The sequence below is a fragment of the Salmo salar genome, chromosome 23 (assembly GCF_965601325.2).
Source record: "Salmo salar chromosome 23, fSalSal1, whole genome shotgun sequence".
Lineage (NCBI taxonomy): Eukaryota > Metazoa > Chordata > Actinopteri > Salmoniformes > Salmonidae > Salmo > Salmo salar.
In genome coordinates, this window is record NC_138313.1 from 25,098,224 (window position 1) to 25,125,421 (window position 27,198).

At 39.7% G+C, this 27,198-nt stretch overlaps 2 protein-coding genes across 5 annotated transcripts; both read left to right on the forward strand.

Moving 5' to 3' along the window:
* Positions 1-407: 407 nt before the first annotated feature.
* Positions 408-1,354, forward strand: dad1 (defender against cell death 1). Of its 2 annotated transcripts, NM_001252357.1 has the most exon segments (3): positions 417-725; positions 872-1,032; positions 1,132-1,354. In NM_001252357.1, coding segments are annotated over 2 exon segments (342 nt in total). In that variant the 5' UTR covers positions 417-514; the 3' UTR covers positions 1,003-1,032; positions 1,132-1,354.
* A 2,736-nt stretch (positions 1,355-4,090) lies between these two features.
* On the forward strand, positions 4,091-25,868 carry LOC106584296 (uncharacterized). 3 transcript variants are annotated; one of them, XM_014169369.3, is made up of 6 exons: positions 4,091-4,499; positions 16,988-17,077; positions 17,206-17,391; positions 17,862-18,098; positions 23,554-23,641; positions 23,796-25,868. In XM_014169369.3, the coding sequence occupies exons 2-6, from the start codon at positions 17,027-17,029 to the stop codon at positions 24,413-24,415; spliced, it is 1,182 nt and encodes a 393-aa protein (XP_014024844.2). In that variant the 5' UTR covers positions 4,091-4,499; positions 16,988-17,026; the 3' UTR covers positions 24,416-25,868. The 3 variants fall into 3 exon arrangements, with proteins under 3 accessions (XP_014024844.2, XP_014024847.2, XP_014024845.2); XM_014169372.3 differs by having other exon boundaries at positions 16,988-17,038; XM_014169370.3 differs by having other exon boundaries at positions 4,092-4,499; positions 16,988-17,057.
* Positions 25,869-27,198: the final 1,330 nt, after the last annotated feature.

Here is a 27,198-nt window from a genome sequence, read left to right on the forward strand (position 1 = left end):
AATAAATATATACAGTACCAGTCAAAGGTTTGGACACACATACCCATCCAGGGTTTTTCTTTATTTTTCTACATTGTAGAATAATAGTGAAGACATCAAAACTATGAAATAACACATAGGGAATCATGTAGTAACCAAAAATGTTTTAAACAAATGTAAATATATTTTATATTTGAGATTCTTCAAAGTAGGCACCCTTTGCCTTGATGACAGCTCTGCACACTCCAAAAAAGTATCTAAAAAGAAGTTTGTTCCGAAGTGTTCAATATCGTTCATCGCAAACTCAAGGCATATCAGGGACATATTCACAACACGTAGAATCAAAGTCGACCGATGGTCGTTGTTTTGTAACATGGAACTACTGTACAGTGGATTATATGTGCAAGAGGGAATGTTGTTATTGTTACACCAGTTTTATCGACACGTCATTTTTGTGCTACGTCTGACGGAAGCGTATTTGACAAACCGTTTGATTCTCTCTGCACCGTTTGGGGCTTTTTGTTCATAAGAAAACATGTCCAACTCGGTAATTTCAGTGATTTCTCGATTCCTGGAAGAATACACGACCAAAACATCGAATAAATTGAAAGTGGTCGACGCGTACCTTTTCTACATCTTGCTAACCGGTGCATTGCAGTTTCTGTACTGCTTGCTGGTTGGCACCTTCCCATTCAACAGCTTCTTGGCCGGGTTCATATCATGTGTTGGCGCCTTCATCCTGGGAGGTAATTGACACACTTCACGGTCAATTATTTGCATAATCATGTGACATTCAGCAGTATTATACGTCTATTAAATATGAAGATAATCAATGGTAGCAACCATTATTGCTGATTAATCGATCTTCTCTGTGGTCCCGCCCTGCTTACAGTCTGCCTGCGTATCCAGATTAATCCAGATAACAAAGGAGACTTCCTGTCCATCTCCCAGGAGAGGGCCTTTGCAGATTTCTTGTTAGCCCACACTGTCTTGCACCTTGTGGTCATTAATTTCATTGGTTGAGAAAACCAATGATTTGGATCCTCAGAACAGGTGTGAACAGTACACACACACCCTCAATGTTTTTCATTGTTATCCAGTGTTATTTGTCAGCGTGTTACTAACATGATTCATGTTTGTTTCATTTCACAGATGAACAACCGACATGACCAAAATGCACCTGTCACCTCAAGACAACATTCATACAATTAGATTTACCCTGGCTGGAAGAGCAGGGACAGCTCAATAATGACAGTAATGGCCTATATGTTCTACAAATTCCTGTCATTTGTGTTTCTGGAATAATTATTTTGTACTGTTTGTATGATTGTTGCAATCCACTTGAGATTGAAATAAATGACACAGAATTCTGTTGAAAAGATACTGAGTTGTGATTTAATGAAATGTCTTTCCTTGCCAGTATTGGCAATGATTTTCTTAGGAGACATCATTCCATTGCTAGCACTGGAGAAGACTCCACATTTTGGACTTATTCTAATAAAGCTACTTGCATTGTAGGGCAATAGCTGTGACCTAATGATTATCTTTAGACTTGCAGTTTTCAAATATTAAAGGCAGAGGCATACACTAAATTCAAGGATGCTTTTTTTTCTCTCTAACCTTGTCCCCAGTTTATTGTGCACAGCCCAATGGGATATCAACTATCTATCCAAAGTTGACCTTGTGCTGTGCTCATCTACCAAGTGGGAAGGTGGTAATTATCAGTGGTGAAGTCGTAAATACGAGTTAGATGCATTCACGTGCTTTGAACTTGTTGAGATATGCCGATTGGCTGATGGCAAACAAGCTGCGTCAATTATAAACTTAAAGTACAGCTATCATGCTCGCAAACAAATTATAGTGTTAAAAATACATATTAACTTTATATGGGAATTGGCCTATATGTATAGGGTTAAATTGAAATGTTTCTTACAGAAGAAATATGAAAAGCATATGCATAACCATGGTAGCGATTGATAAGGCAGTTTGGAGATTATGGGAAAATGATTAGACCAAAGGTGTGTACACTGAATCCAAACATTACACTGTTGATTTTACGTGCATTCTACTGTAGTTTTCGCCACATTTGTTGATTACAAAATCTGAAAATACTCTGGATAAATTCAGTAACACGATAAGATGATTCCTGGAAAATGTGGGGTAGGTGCAACAAAAAAATGACAAGGGTTTGAGTGAGAGGACTAACTGGTGTCTCCAAGTGGCCACACACTACTCCAAAGAGTGCATAATTACTAAGCAATTTCAATGCACTTTTATGACTCAAAGAAGAGTCCTCAACTACGCACCTGAAATCTCAAGACAACATTCATATAATTTGATTGTGCCCCTGTAATTTATCCTGACTGGAAGTGCTGGGACAGCTCAATAATGACAGTGATGACCTAAGCAGCAGGTAGCCTAGTGGTTAGAGCGTTGGGCCAATAACTGAAAGGTTGCTAGATCAAATCCCCGAGCTGACGAGGTAAAAATCTGTCATTCTGCCCCTGAACAAGGCAGTTAACCCTAGGTTGTCATTGTAAATAAGAATTTGTTCTTAACTGACTTGCCTAGTTAAATAAAAAATATTGCCAACATGATTAGCTAAGTTAGAAAATATATTACATTGCTAGGCTTTCACAAGGCAATTCAGAGAAACAGATTGTAATTGTGGTGCGCATAGAAAGGAGTCATTATTGCGTATGCCGTGGCAATTTTCTTCACTTTAAACAAACAGGCTAATTCTGTTCAGAACAACCCAGGGTATGACGACATGTCATCTTGTAACTTGTACAAACATAGTGATCATAAACGTTGACACTGTACATGACATGAGTGTTGGAGATGTGAAGTGCACATTTGGACTCACAGGTGTTTGGTTTGCCAGTATGTCATCAAAGCGGTATTTATTATAGGCTAATCCTCAACCTTTCATCTTCCAAAATGTATGGTGCAACTCAATATTAGGAAGGGGCTCCTAATGTTTGGTATGCTCAGTGTACACAGGTCTTTCTATAAATAATGGGAACAATGTGTGACATGGGACCAAAATGGCAAAATGGTATGAAACAAAATCAAAAAGGATTTTTATGCAGTTCCACATGTGTACTTAGAGGAATATATGGACATTAGCCCATAACTACCTATACAACAACATAGGCCTAGTCATCCTTTATTAAGCAGGGTTCATACAGACATTGGCAAGTCGAATTCATGGACATTCAGGGACTTTTTCAAGCACTTAATTGTAATTTTCAAGGACCTCAATGTTATACAATTGTATATATATGGCAGAGGAGGCTGGTGGGAGGAGCTATTGGAAGATGGGCTCATTCTAATGGCTGGAATGGGATAAATAGAACTGTATCAACACATCAAACATGTGGAAGCCACATATTTGACTCCATTCCATTTACTCCATTACAATGAGAATGTCCTCCTATAGCTCCTCCCACCAGCCTCCACTTATATCAGGATAATGCATACATTTCATTTCATTTCACTTCATTTCATGCATTTTTATTTTTTTGTACTGGCCCCCCGTGGGAATTGAACCCACAACCCTGGCGAAGCACACCCCATGCTCTACCAACTGAGCCACAGGGAAGGCCTATGTCCTGTGTAATGATCATGCTGTTTAATCAGCTTCTTGAAATGCCACACCTGTCAGGTGGATGGATTATCTTGGCAAAGGAGAAATGCCTTTGTATTTTAGCTAACCCCAAAATTTGAGAGAAATAAGATGTTTGTGCATATGGAACATTTCTGAGATATTTAATTTCAGCTCAAGAAACATGGGACCAACACTTTACATGTTGTGTTTATATTGTTGTTCAGTGTATATATAATGTAATAAAAGACCCCCTATAAGTATGTTCTTCCTCGTACATTGGTCTCTAGTTAAATCATTCGACGGGCCTTTTCGTCCTATGACAAATGTAGGGCTGTAAGATTCACTTTCATGTATGCACAGCACTTGGCAGTAAAATAGGAAAGTATTTTCAAACTCGGTGGTATTTGGTCTTTTCGAGTTTCCGTATTTAAATAATAAACTTTTCCTCAGAGAGGAAGAGACAAAGCGAGAGGTTTCACTCTCGCCAACGTCTGTCCAAAAATAAGCACGATGCGTTTCTATGGGCTTATTTTGGATCTAAGATTGTCGCCTTCCTTCACGACTTTCGGACAACCAACTCCCATTGTTAGGGCGGAGACATGGGCATCTCGTCATTATATACAGATATCTGTTTTACCCTGCGTTTCCCGGCCATGTCTAGATGGGATACAGATTTTGTCAAATTGACGTACATATTTTTGTATTTTAGCTAACCCCAACTATTTCCCTGACCTTAATCTAATGACCCTAACGAGCTACTTTAATTCTCATAACCTGCTGCGTAAATTCCCCTAAACTCAATTCTGAAAATTCAATTTTGACAAAAGCTGTATCCCTTCTAGACATACCCGCTTTTACCCGACCCTCACAGATAATCCTGAAAACCGTCCATGTAGCTAGCTACAGACAGGTAAATATATATTCTGCATATATATTTTTCTAAACATATGAGCTTTATAATATTGCTATTTGATACGTTGGGTGTGTAGCTAACATTAACTATAAAAGCCATCTAGAACGAATTATCTACAATAGCTAGCTACGTTAACGTTAGCTAACGTAAGTTAGTTTAGGGCAATTCCACGTACACTTAACATTTTCATTGAACTAATATCATCAAAATCAATAAATCACAGTACGTTTTTGGGCTAATTCAGTAGTTTTTACCTGAATGTAGAATCCTGTTGAATTTAAAAATAATTTATATTGCTTAAACATGCATTACATGATACTGTTGCTGCTTCCTGTTGTCATGGCCGAGTATCAAAACTGTTTTTAAATTCATAATCAATACGCTGAAACAAGTCGTGATATTTTGAAGACCAATACATACAAGTTATTCGAACACACGTTTTCAGATTACTTGTACTTTGCTAAATTTGTATTTTAGAAACTGCATACCCACCAATATTTACCAAATGGTCACTCAATTCTGGAATTGATTAGCTTGTTCTACTGTATAATAAATATCGCGCGCAAATGAATTACTCACATCGATATTGAAATTAATGGAACTGGGACAATAACAGCATCTACATGTACCGTTTGCGCTCTTCTAACAGACAACCCTCAATGAACTTGTGTATACCACATACACTAGATGTGGACACCCCTTCAAATGAGTGGATTTGCCCATTTCAGCTGTTGTTAGTTCGAGCACACAGCCATGCAATCTCCGTAAACAAACATTGTCAGTAGAATGGCCCAACCGAAGAGCTCAGTGACTTTCATTGTGGCGCCGTCATAGGATGCCACCTTTTCAACAAGTCAGTTCATCAAATTTATGCCCTGCTAGAGCTACCCGGGAAACTGTAAGTGCTGTGAAAACGTCTAGTCAGCAACAACGGCTCAGCCGTGTAGTGGTAGGACACAAGCTTACAGAAAGGGATTGCCGAGTGCTGAAGCGTGTAGTGTGTAAAAATAGTCTGTCCTCAGTTGCAACACTCACTACTGACTTCCAAACTGCCCCTGGAAGCAATGTGAGCAAAATACCTGTTCGTCAGGAGCTTCATGAAATGGGTTTGCATGGCCGAGTAGCCGCACAGAAGCCTAAGATCACCATGTGCAATGCCAAGCGTCGGCTGTAGTGGTGTAAAGCTTGCCACCATTGGACTCTGGAGCAGTGGAAATGCGTTCTCTGGAGTGATAAATCACGCTTCACCATCTGGCAGTCTGACGGATGAATCTGGGTTTGGTGAATGCCAGAAGAACGCTACCTGCCCCAATGCCTAGGGCTAACTGTAAAGTTTGGTGGAGGAGGAATAATGGTCTGGGGGCTGTTTTTCATGGTTTGGGCTAGACCCCTTAGATCCAGTAAAGGGAAATGTTAATGCTACAGTAAACAATTAAATTCTAGAATGTTCTGTGCTTCCAACTTTGTGGCAACAGTTTGGGGAAAGCCCTTTCCTGTTTCAGCATGACAATGCCCCCCGTGCAAAAAGCGAGCTCTGTACAGAAATGGTTTGTCGAGATCGGTGTGGAAGAACATGACTGGCCTGCACAGAGCCCTGACCACAACCCAATTGAATGCCTTTGGGATGAATTGGAACGCCAACTGCGAGCCAGGCCTGACGCCCAACATCAGTGCCCGACTTCACTAATACTCTTGTGGCTGAATGGAAGCAGCAATGTTCCAACATCTAGTGGAAAGCCTTCCCAGAAGAGTGGAGGCTGTTATAGCAGCAAAGGGGGACCAACTCCATATTAATGCGCATGATTTTGGAATAAGATGATTGAGGAGCAGGTGTCCACATATTTGTAGTGTATATCTGTCTATAGATGGCAACCAGTCATAGCCAGGAGCCACGTTTCCATCCACAGTTTTTATGTGAGTAAACTCATACCATATATAAAAAATCACAACAGCTGTGAAGGAAACCGGTAGTTTCGGTTCAATTTTACAAACGCAGACAGATAATTGGTTCGTTTGACAGGTTGGGATCGTTTTGTGTTGGTAAAATGAATTATGCACAAATATTGATATAATCATATCAAAGTAAACTTGGAGTCATGCGATGATATGGTGTGAGGTCCTCCCACTATGACTAGTGAAACCATGCAGTTTATAATGATACAGATTAATTAAGTTATTAACTTCACAGGGTGGTGAAAGTGCTTGGTGATCTTGTTGCTTCTTTCCAATAAATATAGAGGTTCTTATTCTGGTGACATGATGATTGATGCTTGACTGCAGATTGACAAATACAAATATTCTCGTTCTTATCCAAAATAATCTCATGTACAGTCGTGGCCAAAAGTTTTGAGAATGACACAAATATACATTTTCACAAAGTTTGCTGCTTCAGTGTCTTTAGATATTTTTGTCAGATGTTACTATGGAATACTGAAATATAATTACAAGCATTTCGTAAGTGTCAAAGGCTTTTATTGACAATTACATGAAGTTGATGCAAAGAGTCAATATTTGCAGTGTTGACCCTTCTTTTTCAAGACCTCTGCAATCCCCCCTGGCATGCTGTCAATTAACTTCTGGGCCACATCCTGACAGATGGCAGCCCATTCTTGCATAATCAATGCTTGGAGTTTGACAGAATTTGTGGGTTTTTGTTTGTCCACCCGCCTCTTGAGGATTGACCACAAATTCTCAATGGGATTAAATTCTGGGGAGTTTCCTGGCCATGGACCCAAAATATCGATGTTTTGTTCCCTGAGCCACATAGTTATCACTTTTGCCTTATGGCAAGGTGCTCCAACATCCTGGAAAAGGCATTGTTCGTCACCAAACTGTTCCTGGATGGTTGGGAGAAGTTGCTCTCTGGGGATGTGTTGGTACCATTCTTTATTCATGGCTGTGTTCTTAGGCAAAATTGTGAGTGAGCCCACTCCCTTGGCTGAGAAGCAACCCCACATATGAATGGTCTCAGGATGCTTTACTGTTGGCATGACACAGGACTGATGGTAGCGCTCACCTTATCTTCTCCGGACAAGCTTTTTTCAGGATACCCAAAACAATCGGAAAGGGGATTCATCAGAGAAAATTACTTTACCCCAGTCCTCAGCAGTCCAATCCCTGTACCTTTTGCAGAATGTCAGTCTGTCCCTGATGTTTTTCCTGGAGAGAAGTGGCTTCTTTGCTGCCCTTCTTGACACCAGGCCATCCTCCAAAAGTCTTTGCCTCACTGTGCGTGCAGATTAGAGGTCGACCGATTATGATTTTTCAACGCCGATACCGATTATTGGAGGACCATAAAAACCCGCTGCCGATTAATCGGCCAATTAATTAATTAATTTATATATATGTTTTTTGTAATAATGACATTTACAACAATACTGAATGAACACTTATTTTAACTTAATATAATACATCAATAAAATCAATTTAGCCTCAAATAAATAATGAAACATGTTCAATTTGGTTTAAATAATGCAAAAACAAAGTGTTGGAGAAGAAAGTAAAAGTGCAATATGTGCCATGTAAAAAAGCTAACGTTTAAGTTCCTTGCTCAGAACGTGAGAATATATGAAAGCTGGTGGTTCCTTTTAACATGAGTCTTCAATATTCCCAGGTAAGATGTTTTAGGTTGTAGTTATTATAGGACTATTTCTCTCTATACGATTTGTATTTCATATACCTTTGACTATTGGATGTTCTTATAGGCACTATAGTATTGCCAGTGTAGCAATATAGCTTCCGTCCCTCTCCTCGCTCCTACCTGGGCTCGAACCAGGAACACATCGACAATAGCCACCCTCGAAGCAGCGTTACCCATGTAGAGGAAGGGGAATAACTGCTCCAAGTCTCAGAGCGAGTGATGTTTGAAACGCTATTAGCGCACACCCGGCCAACTAGCTAGCCATTTCATATCGGTTACACCAGCCTAATCTTGGGAGTTGACAGGCTTGAAGTCATAAACAGCGCAATGCATTGCGAAGGGCTGCTGGCAAAACGCACGAAAGTGCTATTTTGAATGAACGCTTACGAGCCTGCTGGTGCCTACCATCGCTCAGTCAGACTGCTCTATCAAATCATAGACTTAATTATAACATAATAACACACAGAAACACGAGCCTTAGGTCATTAACCTGTTGGGGCTAGGGGGCAGTATTTTCACGGCTGGATAAAAAAACGTACCCGATTTAATCTGGTTACTAATCCTACCCAGTAACTAGAATATGCATATACTTATTATATATGGATAGAAAACACCCTAAAGTTTCTAAAACTGTTTGAATGGTGTCTGTGAGTATAACAGAACTCATTTGGCAGGCAAAACCCTGTGACATTTTCTGACAAGAAGTGGATACCTGATGTGTTGAATGACCTTTAAGCCTATGCCATTGAAACACACAGGGGTTGATTAATGTTTTGGCACTTCCTATTGCTTCCACTAGATGTCACCAGCCTTTACAAAGTGTTTTGAGTCTTTTACTGTGAGATCTGACCGAACAAGAGCCATGATGATGGCCGATTAGACTCTGGCGCGCGAGTTCATGTTGGGTACCCTCGTTCCAATACGTTATAAAAGAGAATGCATTCGTCCACCTTGAATATTATTCATGTTCTGGTTAAAAAAGGCACTAATGATTTATGCTATACAACGTTTGACATGTTTGAACGAACATAAATATATTTTTTCCCCTCGTTCATGACGAGAAGTCCGGCTGGCTTAGATCATGTGCTAACAACACGGAGCTTTTTGGACATAAATGATGAGCTTTTTTGAACAAAACTACATTCGTTATGGACCTGGGATTCCTGGAAGTGACATCTGATGAAGAGAATCAAAGGTAATGGATTATTTACATAGTATTTTCGATTTTAGATCTCTCCAACATGGCCGTTTGTCTGTATAGCAAAGCGTATTTTTCTGGGCGCAGTGCTCAGATTATTGCAAAGTGTGATTTCCCAGTAAGGTTATTTTTAAATCTGGCAAGTTGATTGCGTTCAAGAGATGTAAATCTATAATTCTTTAAATGACAATATAATATTTTACCAATGTTTTCTAATTTTAATTATTTAATTTGTGGTGCTGACTTGACTGCCGGTTATTGGAGGGAAACGATTTCCTGAACATCAACGCCATAGTAAACCGCTGTTTTTGGATATAAATATGAACTTGATAGAACTAAAAATGCATTTATTGTCTAACATAATGTCCTAGGAGTGTCATCTGATGGAGATTGTTAAAGGTTAGTGCATCATTTTAGCTGGTTTTATGGTTTTGGTGACGCCTGTCTTTGAATTGACAAAACATTACACACAGCTATTGTCAATGTACTCTCCTAACATAATCTAACTTTATGCTTTCGCCGTAAAACCTTTTTGAAATCGGACAACGTGGTTAGATTAAGGAGATGTTTATCTTTCAAAGGGTGTAAGATAGTTGTATGTTTGAAAAATTTGAATTTTGACATTTATTTGGTTTCAAATTTGCCGCTCTTGAAATGCACCTGCTGTTGATAGGGTGCACCACGGGTGGCACGCTAGCGTCCCACATAGCCCCAAGAAGTTAACCTCTATGGGCTAGGTGGGACGCTAGCGTGCCACCCGTGGTGCACTCCATCAACAGCAGGTGCATTTCAAGAGCGGCAAATTTGAATCCAAATAAATGTCAAAATTCCAATTTTTCAAACATACAACTATTTTACACCCTTTGAAAGATAAACATCTCCTTAATCTAACCACGTTTTACGATTTCAAAAAGGTTTTACGGCGAAAGCATAAATTTAGAGTATGTTAGGACAGTACATTTACAAGAGTTGTGTGTAATGTTTTGTCAAGTCAAAGACAGGGTCACCAAAACCATAAAACCAGCTAAAATGATGCACTAACCTTTTACAATCTCCATCAGATGACACTCCTAGGACATTATGTTAGACAATGCATGCATTTTTAGTTCTATCAAGTTCATATTTATATCCAAAAACAGCGTTTTACTATGGCATTGATGTTGAGGAAATCGTTTCCCTCCAATAACCGGCAGTCAAGTCAGCGTCACAAATTAAATAATTAAAATTAGAAAACATTGGTAAAATATTATATTGTCATTTAAAGAATTATAGATTTACATCTCTTGAACGCAATCAACTTGCCAGATTTAAAAATAACCTTACTGGGAAATCACACTTTGCAATAATCTGAGCACTGCGCCCAGAAAAATACGCGTTGCGATACAGACTAGACGTCATGTTGGGGAGATCTAAAATCGAAAATACTATGTAAATAATCCATTACCTTTGATTCTCTTCATCAGATGTCACTTCCAGGTATCACAGGTCCATAACGAATGTAGTTTTGTTCAAAAAAGCTCATCATTTATGTCCAAAAATCTCCGTCTTGTTAGCACATGATCTAAGCCAGCCGGACTTCTCGTCATGAACGAGGGGAAAAAATATATTTACGTTCGTTCAAACATGTCAAACGTTGTATAGCATAAATCATTAGTGCCTTTTTTAACCAGAACATGAATAATATTCAAGGTGGACGAATGCATACTCTTTTATAACGTATTGGAACGAGGGTACCCAACATGAACTCGCGCGCCAGGTGTCTAATGGGACATCATCGTTCCATGGCTCTTGTTCGGTCAGATCTCCCTCCAGAAGACTCAAAACACTTTGTAAAGGCTGGTGACATCTAGTGGAAGCAATAGGAAGTGCCAAAATATTCCTCAGCCCCTGTGTTTTTCAATGGGATAGGTTTAAAGGTAATACAACACATCAGGTATCCACTTCCTGTCAGAAAATGTCTCAGGGTTTTGCCTGCCAAATGAGTTCTGTTATACTCACAGACACCATTCAAACAGTTTTAGAAACTTTAGAGTGTTTTCTATCCATATATAATAAGTATATGCATATTCTAGTTACTGGGTAGGATTAGTAACCAGATTAAATCGGGTACATTTTTTTTATCCAGACGTGCAAATGCTGCCCCCTAGCCCTAACAGGTTAATATGGTCGAATCCGGAAACTATCATCTCGAAAACAAAACGTTATTCCTGTTACATTGCACAACCTTCAGTGTTATGTCATAATTACGTAAAATTCTGGCAAATTAGTTCGCAACGAGCCAGGCGGCCCAAACTGTTGCATATACCCTGACTGCGTGCAATGAACGCAAAATGACACAATTTCACCTGGTTAATATTGCCTGCTAACCTGGATTTCTTTTAGCTAAATATGCAGGTTTAAAAATATATACTTCTGTGTATTGATTTTAAGAAAGGCATTGATGTTTATGGTTAGGTACAGTTGTGCAACGATTGTGCTTTTTTCGCAAATGCGCTTTTGTTAAATCATCCCCGTTTGGCGAAGTTGGCTGTCTTTGTTAGGAAGAAATAGTCTTCACAGTTCGCAACGAGCCAGGCGGCCCAAACTGCTGCATATACCCTGACTCTGTTTGCAAGAGAAGTGACACATTTTCCCTAGTTAAAAGAAATTCATATTAGCAGGCAATATTAACTAAATGTGCAGGTTTAAAAATATATACTTGTGTATTGATTTTAAGAAAGGCATTGATGTTTATGGTTGGAGCAACATGTACCTAAGCGATTATATGCAACGCAGGACAGGCTAGATAAACTAGTAATATCATCAACCATGTGTAGTTAACTAGTGATTATGATTGATTGATTGTTTTTTATAAGATAAGTTTAATGCTAGCTAGCAACTTACCTTAGCTTCTTACTGCATTCGCGTAACCTCGTGGAGTGCAATGTAAAGCAGGTGGTTAGAGCGTTGGACTAGTTAACCGTAAGGTTGCAAGATTGAATCCCTGAGCTGACAAAGTAAAAATCTGTCGTTCTGCCCCTGAACAAGGCAGTTAACCCACCGTTCCTAGGCCGTCATTGAAAATAAGAATGTTTTCTTAACTGACTTGCCTAGTTAAATAAAGGTCAAAATAAAAATAAAAAATTAAATCGGCCAAAATCAGCGTCCAAAAATAGCGATTTCCGATTGTTATGAAAAATTGAAATCGGCCCTAATTAATCGGCCATTCCGATTAATCGGTCGACCTCTAGTGCAGATGCACTCACACCTGCCTGCTGCCATTCCTGAACAAGCTCTGTGCTGGTGGTGCCCCGATCCCGCAGCTGAATCAACTTTAGGAGACGGTCCTGGCGCTTGCTGGACTTTCTTGGGCGCCCTGAAGCCTTCTTCACAACAATTGAACCGCTCTCCTTGAAGTTCTTGATGATCCGATAAATGGATGATTTAGGTGCAATCTTACTGGCAGCAATATCCATGCCTGTGAAGCCCTCTTTGTGCAAAGCAATGATGACGGCACGTGTTTCCTTGCAGGTAACCATGTTTGACAAAGGAAGAACAATGATTCCAAGCACCACCCTTCTTTTGAAGCTTCCAGTCTGTTATTCAAACTCAATCAGCATGACAGAGTGATCTCCAGCCTTGTCCCCGTCAACACTCACACCTGTGTTAACGAGAGAATTACTGACATGATGTCAGCTGGTCCTTTTGTGGCAGGGTTGAAATGTAGTGGAAATGTTTTTTGGGGATTCAGTTCATTTCCAAGGCCAAGAGGGACTTTGCAATTAATTGCAATTCATCTGATCACTCTTCATAACATTCTGGAGTATATGAAAATTGCCATCATACAAACTGAGGCAGCAGACTTTGAAAATGTATATTTGTGTCATTCTCAAAACTTTTGGCCACGACTGTAGACTAAGACTAGCCTACCTGCACTGTATCTGCGAGCTGTTGCCTAGAGTAGACACATTTGCTATTTAATGCAACAGTTTTTGTGACAAAACTGTCGGTAGAGTTGAAAATGCGATGAAAACACATTGAACTTTAGATTTCTTTTCAGTAAATGAAAATGTACACATTTTGTGACTTTTATCCGCATGTCTGTTTGGTGGAAACAATATTCGCATGAAAATCTGTATCCAATTGGATGGAAACATAGCTGCTAACCACGTTTCCATCCATAGTTTTTATGCGAGTAAAGTCATACTATAGATACAGTTGAAGTCGGAAGTTTACATACACCTTAGCCAAATACATTAAAACTCAGTTTTTCACAATTCCTGACTTTTAATCCTAGTAAAAATGACCTGTCTTGGGTCAGTTAGGATCACCACTTTATTTTAAGAATGTGAAATGTCAGAATAATAGTGGAGAGAGGTATTTATTTCAGCTTTTATTTATTTCATCACATTCCCAGTGGGTCAGAAGTTTACATACACTCAATTAGTATTTGGTAGCATTGCCTTTAAATTGTTTGACTTGGGTCAAACGTTTTGGGTAGCCTTCCACAACCTTCCCACAATAAGTTGGGTGAATTTTAGCCCATTTCTCCTGACAGAGCTGGTGTAACTGAGTCAGGTTTGTAGGCTTCGTTGCTCGCACACACTTTTTCAGTTCTGCCCACAAATGTTCTATAGGATTGAGATAGGGCTTTGTGATGTCCATTCCAATACCTTGACTTTGTTGTCCTTAAGCCATTTTGCCACAACTTTGGAAGTATGCTTGGGGCCATTGTCCATTTGGAAGACTCATTTGCGACCAACCTTTAACTTCCTGACTGATGTCTTGATGTTGCTTCAATATCCACATAATTTTCTTTCCTTATGATGCCATCTATATTGTGAAGTGCAGCAGTCCCTCCTGCAACAAAGCACCCCACAACATGATGCTGTTCTATTTTTGTTTCATCAGACCAGAGAACATTTCTCCAAAAAGTACGATCTTTGTCCCCATGTGCAATTGCAAACCGTAGTCTTGCTTTTTTTATGGCGGTTTTGGAGCAGTGGCTTCTTCCTTGCTGAGTGGCATTTCAGGTTATGTCGATATAGGACTCGTTTTACTGTGGATATAAATACTTTTGTACCTGTTTCCTCCAGCATCTTCACAAGGTCCTTTGCTGTTGTTCTGGGATTGATTTGCACTTTTCGCACCAAAGTACATTCATCTCTAGGAAACAGAACGCGTCTCCTTCCTGAGCGGTATGACGGCTGCGTGGTCCCATGGTGTTTATACTTGCATAGTATTGGATGAACCAGTCTTGTGGCGGTCTACAATTTTTTTTCTTCTGAGGTCTTGGCTGATTTCTTTTGATTTTCCCATGATGTCAAGCAGAGAAGCACTGAATTTGAAGGTAGGCCTTGAAATACATCCCCAGGTACACCTCCAATTGACTCAAATTATGTCAATTAGCCTATCAGAAGCTTCTAAAGCCATGACATAATTTTCTGGAATTTTCCAAGCTGTTTAAAGGCACAGTCAACTTAGTGTATGTAAACTTCTGACCCACTAGAATTGTGACACAGTGAAATAATCTGTCTGTAAACAATTGTTGGAAAAATTACTTGTGTAATGCTCAAAGTAGATATTCTAACCGACTTGCCAAAACTATAGTTTGTTAACAAGAAATTTGTGGAGTGGTTGAAAAACAAGTTTTAAAGACTCCAACCTAAGTATATGTAAACTTCCAACTTCAAGTGTGTGTGTGTGTGTGTGTGTGTGTATATATATATATATATATATATATATATAATCAACTTCTCAAAAAACTATTTGGGTTTCTAAATAACAACAGGGTTGGCTTTCATTTGAATGCTAGTTTAACCCTCAAATCCATGAATTCATGTGAGGCCAGAGATGGTAGGAGCGCCCAATGTTTTTCTAGCCACGTGGTCAGAAAATGACAGCTGCATTCTAAGCAATGATTTATATATACATTACCAGTCAAAAGTTTGGACATGCCAACTTATTCAAGAGTTTTTGTTTATTTGTACTATTTTCTACATTGTAGAATAATAGTGAAGACCTCAAAACTATGAAATAACACACAGGGAATCATGTAGTAACCAAAAAAGTGTTAAACACTCTTGGCATTCTCTTAACCAGCTTCACCTGGAATGCTTTTCCAACAGTCTTGAAGGATTTCCCACATGTGCTGAGCAATTGTTGGCTGCTTTTCCTTCACTCTGCAGTCCAACTCATCCCAAACCATCTCAATTGTGTTGAGGTCGGGTGATTGTGGAGGCCAGGTCATCTAATGCAGCACTCATCACTCTCCTTATTTGTCTTATAGCCCTTACACAGCCTGGCAGTGTGTTTGGTCATTGTCCTGTTTAAAAACAAATGATAGTCCCACTAAGCACAAACCAGATGGGATGGTGTATCGCTGCAGAATCCTGTAGGAGCCATGCTGGTTAAGTGTGCCTTGAATTCTAAATAAATCACTGACAGTGTCACCAGCAAAGCACCATCACACCTCCTGTTCCATGCTTCACGGTGGGAACCATACATGCAGAGATCATCCGTTCACCTACTCTGTGTCTCACAAAGACATAGCAATTGGAACCAAAAATCTCAAATTTGAACTCATCAGACCAAAGGACAGATTTCCTTTGGCCAAGCAAGTCTCTTCTTGTGATTGGTGTCCTTTTAGTAGTGGTTTCTTTGCAGCAATTCGACCATGAAGGCCTGATTCAGGCAGTCTCCTCTGAACAGTTGATGTTGAAATGTGTCTATTACTTGAACTCTGTGAAGCATTTATTTGGGCTGCAATCTGAGGTGCAGTTAACTCTAATGAACTTATCCTCTGCAGCAGAGGTAACTCTGGGTCTTCCTTTCCTTTGGCGGTCCTCATTAGATCCAATTTCATCATATCGCGTGATGGTTTTTCCGACTGCACTTGAAGAAACTTTCAAAGTTCTTGATATTTTCCAAATCGACCTTCCTGTCTTAAAGTAATGATGGACTGTCTTTTCTCTGCTTATTTGAGCTTTTTCTTGCCATAATATGGACTTGGTTTTTTACCAATAGGGCTATCTTCTGTATACCACCCCTAGCTTGTCACAACACAACTGATTGGCTCAAACGCATTAAGAAGGAAATATGTTCAACAAATTAACTTTTAACAAGACACACCTGTTAATTTAAATGCATTCCAGGTAACTGCCCCATGAAGCTGTTTGAGAGAATGCCAAGAGTGTGCAAAGCTGTCATCAAGGCAAAGGGTGGCTACTTTGAAGAATCTCCAAATATCAAATATATTTTGATTTAACACTTTTTTTTGGTTACTACATGATTCCATGTGTTATTTCATAGTTTTGTATGTCTTCACTATTATTCGTTTTATTCACACTGCCCTTGACTTTGAATGAGGAATCAACTCTTTTGCCAGTTCACTCAACCTATTTGGTGGGCCGAGTCCTCTTTGCGTTCACAATGCTATGTTTAGCATTGAAGATTTTACAAAAACACATTGACTTAAACTTAACTTGCAATTAATTTGTTTTGTTTGACGTACGTTTCAAAGTGAAAAATCGGAGTCTCATTCCGTTACTATGGAATTGCCCTTTAGCTAACATCAACATTGGTGCCATTGTTGCCTTTTATTTTGGCTTTGTTGTTAAGCCTTTTGATCTAACTCAACATTTGGGTGGTTTAATTTGTTGTTGACAGGTCACAAGTCTGATCATCATCTGCTGAAAATTGGATCCAATGGATCAATATGTGAGATATGAAAACATTGGTCAGTCAGAAGAACTTTTTGTAGGTTGAGCCAAATTTGATCCATTCTTCAAAATGAGAAACAATTTAATTATACTATATCTAAAATAATCAGCTACAAGTTTTATTGATCTATGGTTTATTCTAACACCAACCGTGGTCTGTTCTAGGGTCAATCATTGCATTGGAGTGAGGTTAAAGAGGAGGCTGAAGAATGTCCAATTTCAGCTGTGCCATTAGGACTTGAAACGTCAAAGGTTTTTAAAAAAGAGGACACTGATGGACAAGATCCCTCCTTTGAAACAGTTTCAGACATCCATGGAGTCGCAGAGGAAGAGCGTGGACCTAAAGGCAAGGTAAGTAGCTCCTCAACACTGCGCAAGCACCGTTGCAAAGCCAGGAGTTATACCCTATAAAAGTCCGGCCTGCTTCCTGGTGCAAGTCTCATACTGTTTTTGAATGGGCGTCAAGCTTTTATCACCAAATACATGAAAATGGCGTCAATCAAGTGTATTTATAAAGCCCTTTTTACATTAGCCGATGTATAGATATACATAATATTATATTTGTAAGTTAATTTACCTTTACCCAATGCCTTTCATGAAGGTTTTCGGTTACGGAAAAAAGAACGCAAGGCATCAGAAGTAAAATAATTCAGGAATACGAATATAATTGTACATGCATGTATATCTTTAATACCTCTGGAGTCTCATCATCATTCCGTTACTATGGAATTGCCCTTTAGCTAACATGAACATTTCATGAATTTTATGATATAAGCTTGATACTGAATGATACTGAATGAATGATGTTTTCTCTGTGTAAGGTGCTGCCTTCACCAGTCCTAGTCAAAGAGGAGTCTGAAGAATGCTCCCTTCTGCCAGTAGATAAAGAGGAAGTTACCTTAATTACAATGAAGGAAGAAGAGAATGAAGATGGGTTGAAGTCAGAAGACGAGAATATTGTGAAAGTGTCAGTGCCTTGGGAGCCGTTGGAAACATCACCATCATACTCGGATACAGATGATACAGAGGACAGTGAGATGGAAGGTGATAATGTGCGGGTGAGTTTAAGCATTTAATAACAGTGAAATAGACACTTTGAGATGTTTTGTATGGTCAAACTAAACGTTTGTTTTGTTCCACTAGTTGTTTTGAACATTCTTTACCCTACCTATTATAAGCTGTGTACACAAAACTAGCCTTCAACCTTCATGTTTTCTGACACTATGTGACTGCATTTGAAGTGTGCTACTGACATACAAGAAGTAGGCTATAGGTGTAGCGAAAATGTCTAAACTTAAACCAGATCTGAACTTGAGAACCAACTTCTCTCTTTAAAAACAGCATATGTGACATCGAGATTAGTCAGGAACATGTATTCCATTGCCAAAATTGACTAAAAATTGCCAGTAGGTAAAGTCAGTATCTTCCAAAACTGAGTTTTGTGAGATTTGAGTACAAGAGTTCGTCATGACTTACTAAGAAAGCTAAAGTAACTGAGCTAAATGACTACCGCCCTGTAGCACTCACTTCCGTCATCATGAAGTGCTTTGAGAGACTAGTCAAGGACCATATCACCTCCACCCTACCTGACACCCTAAATCCACTCCAATTTGCTTACCGACCCAATAGGTCAATTGACGACGCAATCGCCATCACACTGCACACTGCCCTAACCCATCTGGACAAGAGGAATACCTATGTAAGAATGCTGTTCATCGATTACAGCTCAGCATTTTTAACACCATAGTACCCTCCAAGCTCGTCATTAAGCTCGAGACCCTGGGTCTCGACCCCGCCCTGTGCAACTGGGTCCTGGACTTCCTGACGGGCCGCCCCCAGGTGGTGAGGGTAGGTAACAACATCTCCACCCCGCTGATCCTCAACACTGGGTCCCCACAAGGGTGCATTCTCAGCCCTCTCCTGTACTCCCTGTTCACCCACGACTGCGTGGCCATACACGCCTCCAACTCAATCATCAAGTTTGCAGATGACACTACAGTGGTAGGCTTGATTACCAACAACGACGAACGGCCTACAGGGAGGAGGTGAGGGCCCTCGGAGTGTGGTGTCAGGAAAATAGCCTCACATTCAATGTCAACAAAACAAAGGAGATGATCGTGGACTTCAGGAAACAGCAGAGGGAGCAGCCCCCTATCTACATTGATGGGACAGTAGTGGAGAGGGTGGAGAGTTTTAAGTTCCTCGGCGTACACATCACGGACAAACTGAAATGGTCCACCCACACAGACAGCGTGGTGAAGAAGGCGCAGCAGCGCCTCTTCAACCTCAGGAGGCTGAAGAAATTCAGCTTGTCATCAAAAACCCTCTCAACTTTTACAGATGCACACTCGAGAGCATCCTGTCGGGCTGTATCACCGCCTGGTACGGCAGCTGCTCCACCCTAACCGGAAGGCTCTCCAGAGGGTAGTAAGGTCTGCACAACGCATCACCGGGTGCAAACTACCTGCCCTCCAGGATACCTACACCACCCGATGTCACAGGAAGGCCAAAAAGATCATCAAGGACAACAACCACCCGAGCCACTGCCTGTTCACCCCGCTATCATCCAGAAGGCGAGGTCAGTACAGGTGCATCAAAGCGGGGACTGAGAGACTGAAAAACAGCTTCTATCTCAAGGCCATCAGACTGTTAAACAGCCATCACTAACATTGAGTGGCTGATGCCAACATACTGACTCAACTCCAGCCACTTTAATAATGGAAAAATTGATGTAATCAATTTATCACTAGCCACTTTACTCATCTCATCTTGCCATCTTGATGTAATTAAATGTATCGCTAGCCACTTTATATTACATAATGTTTACTTACCCTACATTACTCATCTCATATGTATATACTGTACGCTATACCATCTACTGCATCTTGCCATCTTGATGTAATTAAATGTATCACTAGCCACTTTAAACAATGCCACTTATATAATGTTTTCATACCCTACATTACTCATCTCATATGTATATACTGTACTCCATACCATCTACTGCATCTTGCCATCTTGATGTAATGTATCACTAGCCACCTTAAACAATGCCGCTTTATATGTTTTCATACCCTACATTACTCATCTCAACTGTATATACTGTACCCTATACCTTCTACTGCATCTTGCCTATGCCGTTCGGCCATCACTCATTTATATATTTTTATGTACATATTCGTATTCATTCCTTTACACTTGTGTGTATAAGGTAGTTGTTGTGAAATTGTTAGGGTATATTACTTGTTAGATATTACTGTGTAAAAGTGTAGGTTCCGTCCCTCTCTTCGCCCCAACCTGGGCTCGAACCAGGGACCCTTGCACACATCAACAACTGACACCCACGAAGCATCGTTACCCATCGCGCCACAAAAGCCGCGGCCCTTGCAACGCAAGGGGAACAACCACTTCAGGTCTCAGAGCGAGTGACGTCACCGATTGAAACGCTATTAGCGCGCACCACCGCTAACTAACTAGCCATTTCACATCGGTTACAACTGCATGGTCGGAACTAGAAGCACAAGCATCTCGCTACACTTGCATTAACACCTGCTAACCATGTGTATGTGACAAATACATTTGATTTGATTTGAGGGTTGGGTTTTGATTTCAACAATGCTCACTAACACAGGATAAAGAGCTGCGGTGATTGCGCTCTATCCAATTGCACGGCAGAACACACAGACTCTAGCTATTTTTTCATTAACTTGTCCTGTCGACATTTAGAAAGTTCACATAGAAAATTCCATTGAACTGTCTTGGGTCGATTTAAAAACAGCTGGACATGATGAAATCACATCTAAAAAATAAATTCAGTTATGCAAAAGCCGAGTGTCGAATAAAAATGAAGTGGTTAAAGTGTTTCCATTATCCATTCAGGCAAAGAAATTGGCGACAGCCTGTGTGCCCTCCCACATATCTGTTTCATGTCTCAGGTTGCCCGCAAAAGCCAGAATGGATAGAATGCGAGAATTTACAAATATTTGCAATATTCTAATAATTCTACAGTCCGTGCCATGGTGAGACTTTCACTCCTGTAGATCTGAAATAATAATTGGATGGTGAAACATGCATTAAGCAAACCAGAAAACAAAGTTGAAGCAATTTAGGCATTCTTGAAAGTCAAGACAATCTTTGTCCTGCAATGAAGCGTTGTTTTTATAGTTGAAAAATACATATACAGTTGAAATAGGAAGTTTACATACACTTAGGTTGGAGTCAATTAAACTCGTTTTTCAACCATTCCACAAATTTCTTGTTAACAAACTATAGTTTTGGCAAGTCGGTTAGGACATCTACTTTGTGCATGACACAAGTAATTGTTGGTTTCAGACAGATTATTTCACTTATAATTCACTGTATCACAATTCCAGTGGGTCAGAAGTTTATATACACTAAGTTGACTGTGCCTTTAAACGGCTTGGAAAATTCCAGAAAATGATGTGATGGTTTTAGAAGCTTCTGATAGGCTAATTGACATAATTTGAGTCAATTGGAGGTGTACCTGTGGATGTATTTCAAGGCCTACCTTCCAACTAAGTGCCTCTTTGCTTGACATTGTGGGAAAATCAAAAGACATCAGCCAAGAACTCAGAAAAAAATTGTAGACCTCCACAAGTCTGGTTCATCCTTGGGAGCAATTTCCAAATGCCTGAAGGTACCATGTTCATCTGTACAAACAATACTATGCAAGTATAAACACCATGGGACCACGCAGCTGTCATACCGCTCAGGAAGAAGATGCGTTCTGTCTCCTAGAGATGAACGTACTTTGGTGCGAAAAGTGCAAATCAATCCCAGAACAACAGCAAAGGACCTTGTGAAGATGCTGGAGGAAACAGGTACAAAAGTATCTATATCCACAGTAAAACGAGTCCTATATTGACATAACCTGAAATGCCACTCAGCAAGGAAGAAGCCACTGCTCCAAAACGGGCAAAAAAAAGCCAGACTACGGTTTGCAATTGCACATGGGGACAAAGATGATACTTTTTGGAGAAATGTCCTCTGGTCTGATGAAACAAAAATAGAACTGTTTGGCCATAATGACCATCGCTATGTTAGAAGGAAAAAGGGGAATGCTTGCAAGCCGAAGAACACCACCCATACCGTGAAGCACGGGGGTGGCAGCATCATGTTGTGGGGGTGCTTTGCTGCAGGAGGGACTGGTGCGCTTCACAAAATAGATGGCATCATGAGGAAAGGAAAATGATGTGGATATATTGAAGCAACATCTCAAGACATCAGTCAGGAAGTTAAAGCTTGGTCACAAATGGGTCTTCCAAATGGACAATGACCCCAAGCATACTTCCAAAGTTGTGGCAAAATGGCTTAAGGACAACAAAGTCAAGGTATTGGAGTGGCCATCACAAAGCCCTGACCTCAATCCATAGACAATTTGTGGGCAGAACTGAAAAATCGTGTGCGAGCAAGGAGCCTACAAACCTGACTCCGTTACACCAGCTCTGTCAGGAGGAATGGGCCAAAATTCACCCAACTTGTTGTGGAAGGCTACCCGAAATGTTTGACCCAAATGAAACAATTTAAAGGCAATGCTACCAAATACTAATTGAGTGTATGTAAACTTCTGACCCACTGGGAATGTGATAAAAGAAATAAAAGCTGAAATAAATAATTCTCTCTACTATTATTCTGACATTTTCACATTCTTAAAAGTGGTGATCCTAACTGACCTAAAACGGGGATTTTTTACTAGGATTAAATGTCAGGAATTGTGAAAAACTGACTTTAGATGTATTTGGATAAGGTGTGTGTAAACTTCCGACTTCAACTCTAGAAAGGAGTAGGAATTTAGATTTAAATGTGGAGTGGAGCTTCATAGTTATGTCACGTAATAACATCACGTGCACCATCCAAACTATTCGGCAAGCATCCTTTATTCTAAAAACACTGTTTCCATCATCATTTGTTGTGATAAAGTTTGACAAAAAAACAAAAAATTCACCCCTGTCGAACGGAGACATGTCGCTCTTTAGAGGTTTTTTTTGCAACATTTCTTTTGTGAAATTAACCTGGTTCAATAGAAACCTGCCTAGTGAGACAGACCTGCCCAGCAGCGCAGCAGATTGGCTCGGAATTTTTCATAAGGCAACACACAGCGCGTTTTTGTACTTAAGATATACTGCTCCAAACACCTTAGCTAGATGTAAAATTGGGCCACTAAAACCTCCTCGGTAAAAATTTATTAATTGAGATTCATTCTGACTGTTTTGAGGAAGTGGTACTAGCTTTGTTCCTATGGTGTCTCATGGGGGACAAACATCAATAACTGCCACATTGAACCACACCCCCAAAACTGAAATCTTGTTTTTCTTCATGAGCAACAGAAAAATGCCTATAGCTTCATAATAAAGTTAAGATTTCACAAACACAAAGCATAGCTTTCTTGAGCAGATACTAGCTTGAGTGCTGGGCCTAGTTAGTATTTAGCCAGTTGTTGATTGTAACTGACTTTCGGACTCAACTGAATTCACCCTCATCTCTGCTTCAAAGGACTGTGAAAACGATGAGCATGACGTTTCAGTAGGATTGAAGATTGAAGATTGCAGCAGGACATCATTGGATCCAGGGACTGAACCAGGTACAGATGAGAAAACAAATAATGTTGATATCAGTGTGTAACATAGGTGGGGTGGATTGCAGTTGTTGTGTAGAAATATGATTGCGTTACGTTAGCTACGGCTCATTAATGAAATAGAACTGCAATTCCTTTTGTTTTTCTCTCTTTCCTTTAGGTGACTCTAAAGGCGTGTCCTCCTTCTATCCATGCCCCCAATGTGCGCTCGGCTTCACCATAGAGCGCTTTTTCCATGGGCACCTCAAGAGGGACCACCCCAAAGAGTACATCGCAATGTTGAAGTCTGGGAAAATCATAGCAAAAAAAGAAAACAGTGTACAGCTGACCCCAGCCACATGTCCGCAATGTGGCAAAAGCTTCTACAATAAATATGTCATGCAAACGCATCAGAGGACTCACACAGGGGAGAAACCCTATCACTGTGTAGACTGTGGGAAGAGCTATGTCTGCGCTGAATCACTTAAAACACACAGAAGGACTCACACTGGGGAGAGACCATATAAATGCTTTGAGTGTGGGAAAGGATTTGGAGAACGATCCCAACGGATTAGACATGAAATGATCCACACAGGAAGACCATATAAATGCTCTCAGTGTGACAAATGCTTTTGCTTTTCCAGAGACTTTAAGAGACATCAGTTGACACATAAGAAGACCCACACTGGACATAGACCCTATAATGTCCACAGGTGTAAGAAGTCCTCTGGCCAGCTAGAAGCTCTCAAAGCACACCAGAAAACACACAAAGGAGAAAAGCTTTTTCAGTGCTCTGTGTGACAATTGTTTTGGCTTTTTCAGAGACCATACCATACATCAGTTGACACATACAGGGGAGAAATCGTTCACACAGCACCTAATGTCCTATAAACACCAGCCTGAGAGGCTTGAAGGAAGTCACAATATCATCTGCTACAGAATCGCAAAGTGTCACAGATACATTATCAGTGTGCCCACGACTCAGTCTGGTGTCAAACTTTAACCGTAACATTTGATATTGGTAGTTAAACAGGTCAAAATTATGAACATCTTTACTTAGTTCCAAACGGATAATTGTAGACTAATAAGGGAAACGTCTTCCCACACATACAATCATGCTTATTACATACCAATTAATATAATCAGTAAATGAAATACTGGAAAATAATTGATCAATTCATTTTCCCTTTACAGTCCCCCTTTGGTCAAACAGACATAAACATACGTGTCACTCCCTATAACCACAGATGCCTTCATGCATATAGATTACTACAAATTTCAGTGTGTAGACCCCCACAATCAACCTGCCATTTAAACAACAACAACATTGTTTGCAATCCCAAATCAATTACAGGCAGGCTTCTTCCAATTGTTTACAGTTCAGACTCACAACAGCACAAATGAAATGTATGACTATTAGAGATGGCTTTGATGATGATGTCTCAATGTCCAGGAGATTGTATTTAACCAACCAGACAAGCTTTCACCACCATCACCTGCTGCACATTCTGCCTCGTCAGATTCTCCCACACACCAGTAGCATGATAGAAGTTTCGATAAGATCTCCCCATGCCTGCTCCACGTGCCTCGTCTCAGGACACATGCATCGATAGCTCAGATGCTGTACACAGGTTGCTTCGCTCAGGCTAGTAGTTGAGGGACAGAGCAGTTGTGGATGCTATTTTTCAGCTGGTTAGAGAGGCTGGGGTCTTGCACTGATCTGGTCAAATTAATCGGATGCATATAGGTACCCTCTGGAGGCTGTATGGCCATCACCTCGAGAAAATGATCAGATTAATTAGACCATTACAAATACATATTACCACAAGTACATTCTTGACACAATAATCTTTAACAAGAAACACATGATTAGTCATCAACATGTGTCTCCGTTCTTGATTAAACACAGGCATAGTTATACTCTGTCTCACAACCAAATTATCTACCATTCCCACTGGAACTGTCAGATCCCCCATTGATTTAATTTTTTCCCTTGGTTTTGAATGAGGTTAAACCCCTTTTCATTAGATATGTAGATATGGTTCTATGTGGCTCAGTTGGTAGAGCATGGCGCTCGCAAAGCCAGGGTAGTGGGTTAGTTTCACACTGGGGACCGCTACGAAAAAATATGAAAATGTACATCACTCTGGATAAGCGCATCTGCTAGATGACTAAAATGTGAATGTAAATGTAATATCATATTTGTATATCTCCTTCAGGATAAACAAATACAGCATATATTACATTTCAAGTACACAGTGCTGAGCTGTCTGTATATTTTTATTTTACTTTTATTTTACCAGGCAGGTCAATTAAGAACAAATTCTTATTTATAATGATACCCTTTTTATCAAACAAAAAGTAATATTAGTTATAATTTCTATTTCATTTCTCCACCTAAAAGTAAAACATTCCATACCCCAGGATTATCCAATAAGTGTCTCAAATTACACATACTCCTATTTTCATTTACTCTATAAGCCGGAGAACCAAGTGGCTCGCAACAGGTTTTAAAAAATGAAACACTTTTGTTCACAGGGAGGACACAGCACCCTTTACTTTCTCATTATTGAAAGGCATAGTTTGTATTTTAGTCTTAAGTTTTACTGTAGATATGTATTACCAATCTCCATTGGATATTCTTTATTTGCTATATTATAAATGTCTTCTTTTTTTTAATTAATATGTAACTATAAAATACATCAGCTATATATCAATGTTCACCAAATTAAAAACGTAGTAACTATCACTTAAACTACTCCTTACAGCTTTTCAAAACCAATCATAGTCATGCAATTTGTCAGGCAACTCAAGGGCTTCACATACTTTCTTTTTTCTCTCAAAAAGACAAGAGTATTTATTGTCCTGTTAGAGAAATTTCACATATCAACACGGCTGCCTTCTCGGTCTAATCTTTCTTATATTTCGACCAAAAGCCTTCACATACCACCATCTTTTCTCCATGTTTTTGTAACTTTGTTCTACCGTTACAAAATAAGCAGACATCTAATAGGGGAGCGTGAAAGGCAATTCACAAATATAGAACCATAGTTCCAAAAGTAGACCAGTGGCAACCCATCATTTAGGGCATGTGGGGTAGAGCCTACCTGTTTAGCAAAAAATTATATATATATATATATATATATATATATATATGTGTGTTATATATTTATATATATATATATATATATATATGTTATATATTTTTATATATATATATATATATATATATATATATATATATATATATATATATATTTTGTTGCCGGTTTTGCATGTTATTTTTGCATTAATACGTGTCACATATCAGTTTGCAAACTATGTAAAAGAACAACATTGAGTTAATAAAGCCGCATACAAACATGGTCTCTTTTTTTGCTTTCTTGAGTAAGGCAGCTCCAAAATGAAGGTGTTTCAGCCTAGCTCAGTGCTTTTGGTGGTGGTGGGTCAGCCAGCGGAAAATACAGAGCGTAGGGGTTGGTAATGTTGTCTACTTGTGCTGTGATTGGCTCAGTGTTCTGTCACTCATGGGGACACTACATCACCACAAAATCTACAGGGAGAGCTCGGAAATTCAAGCCCCT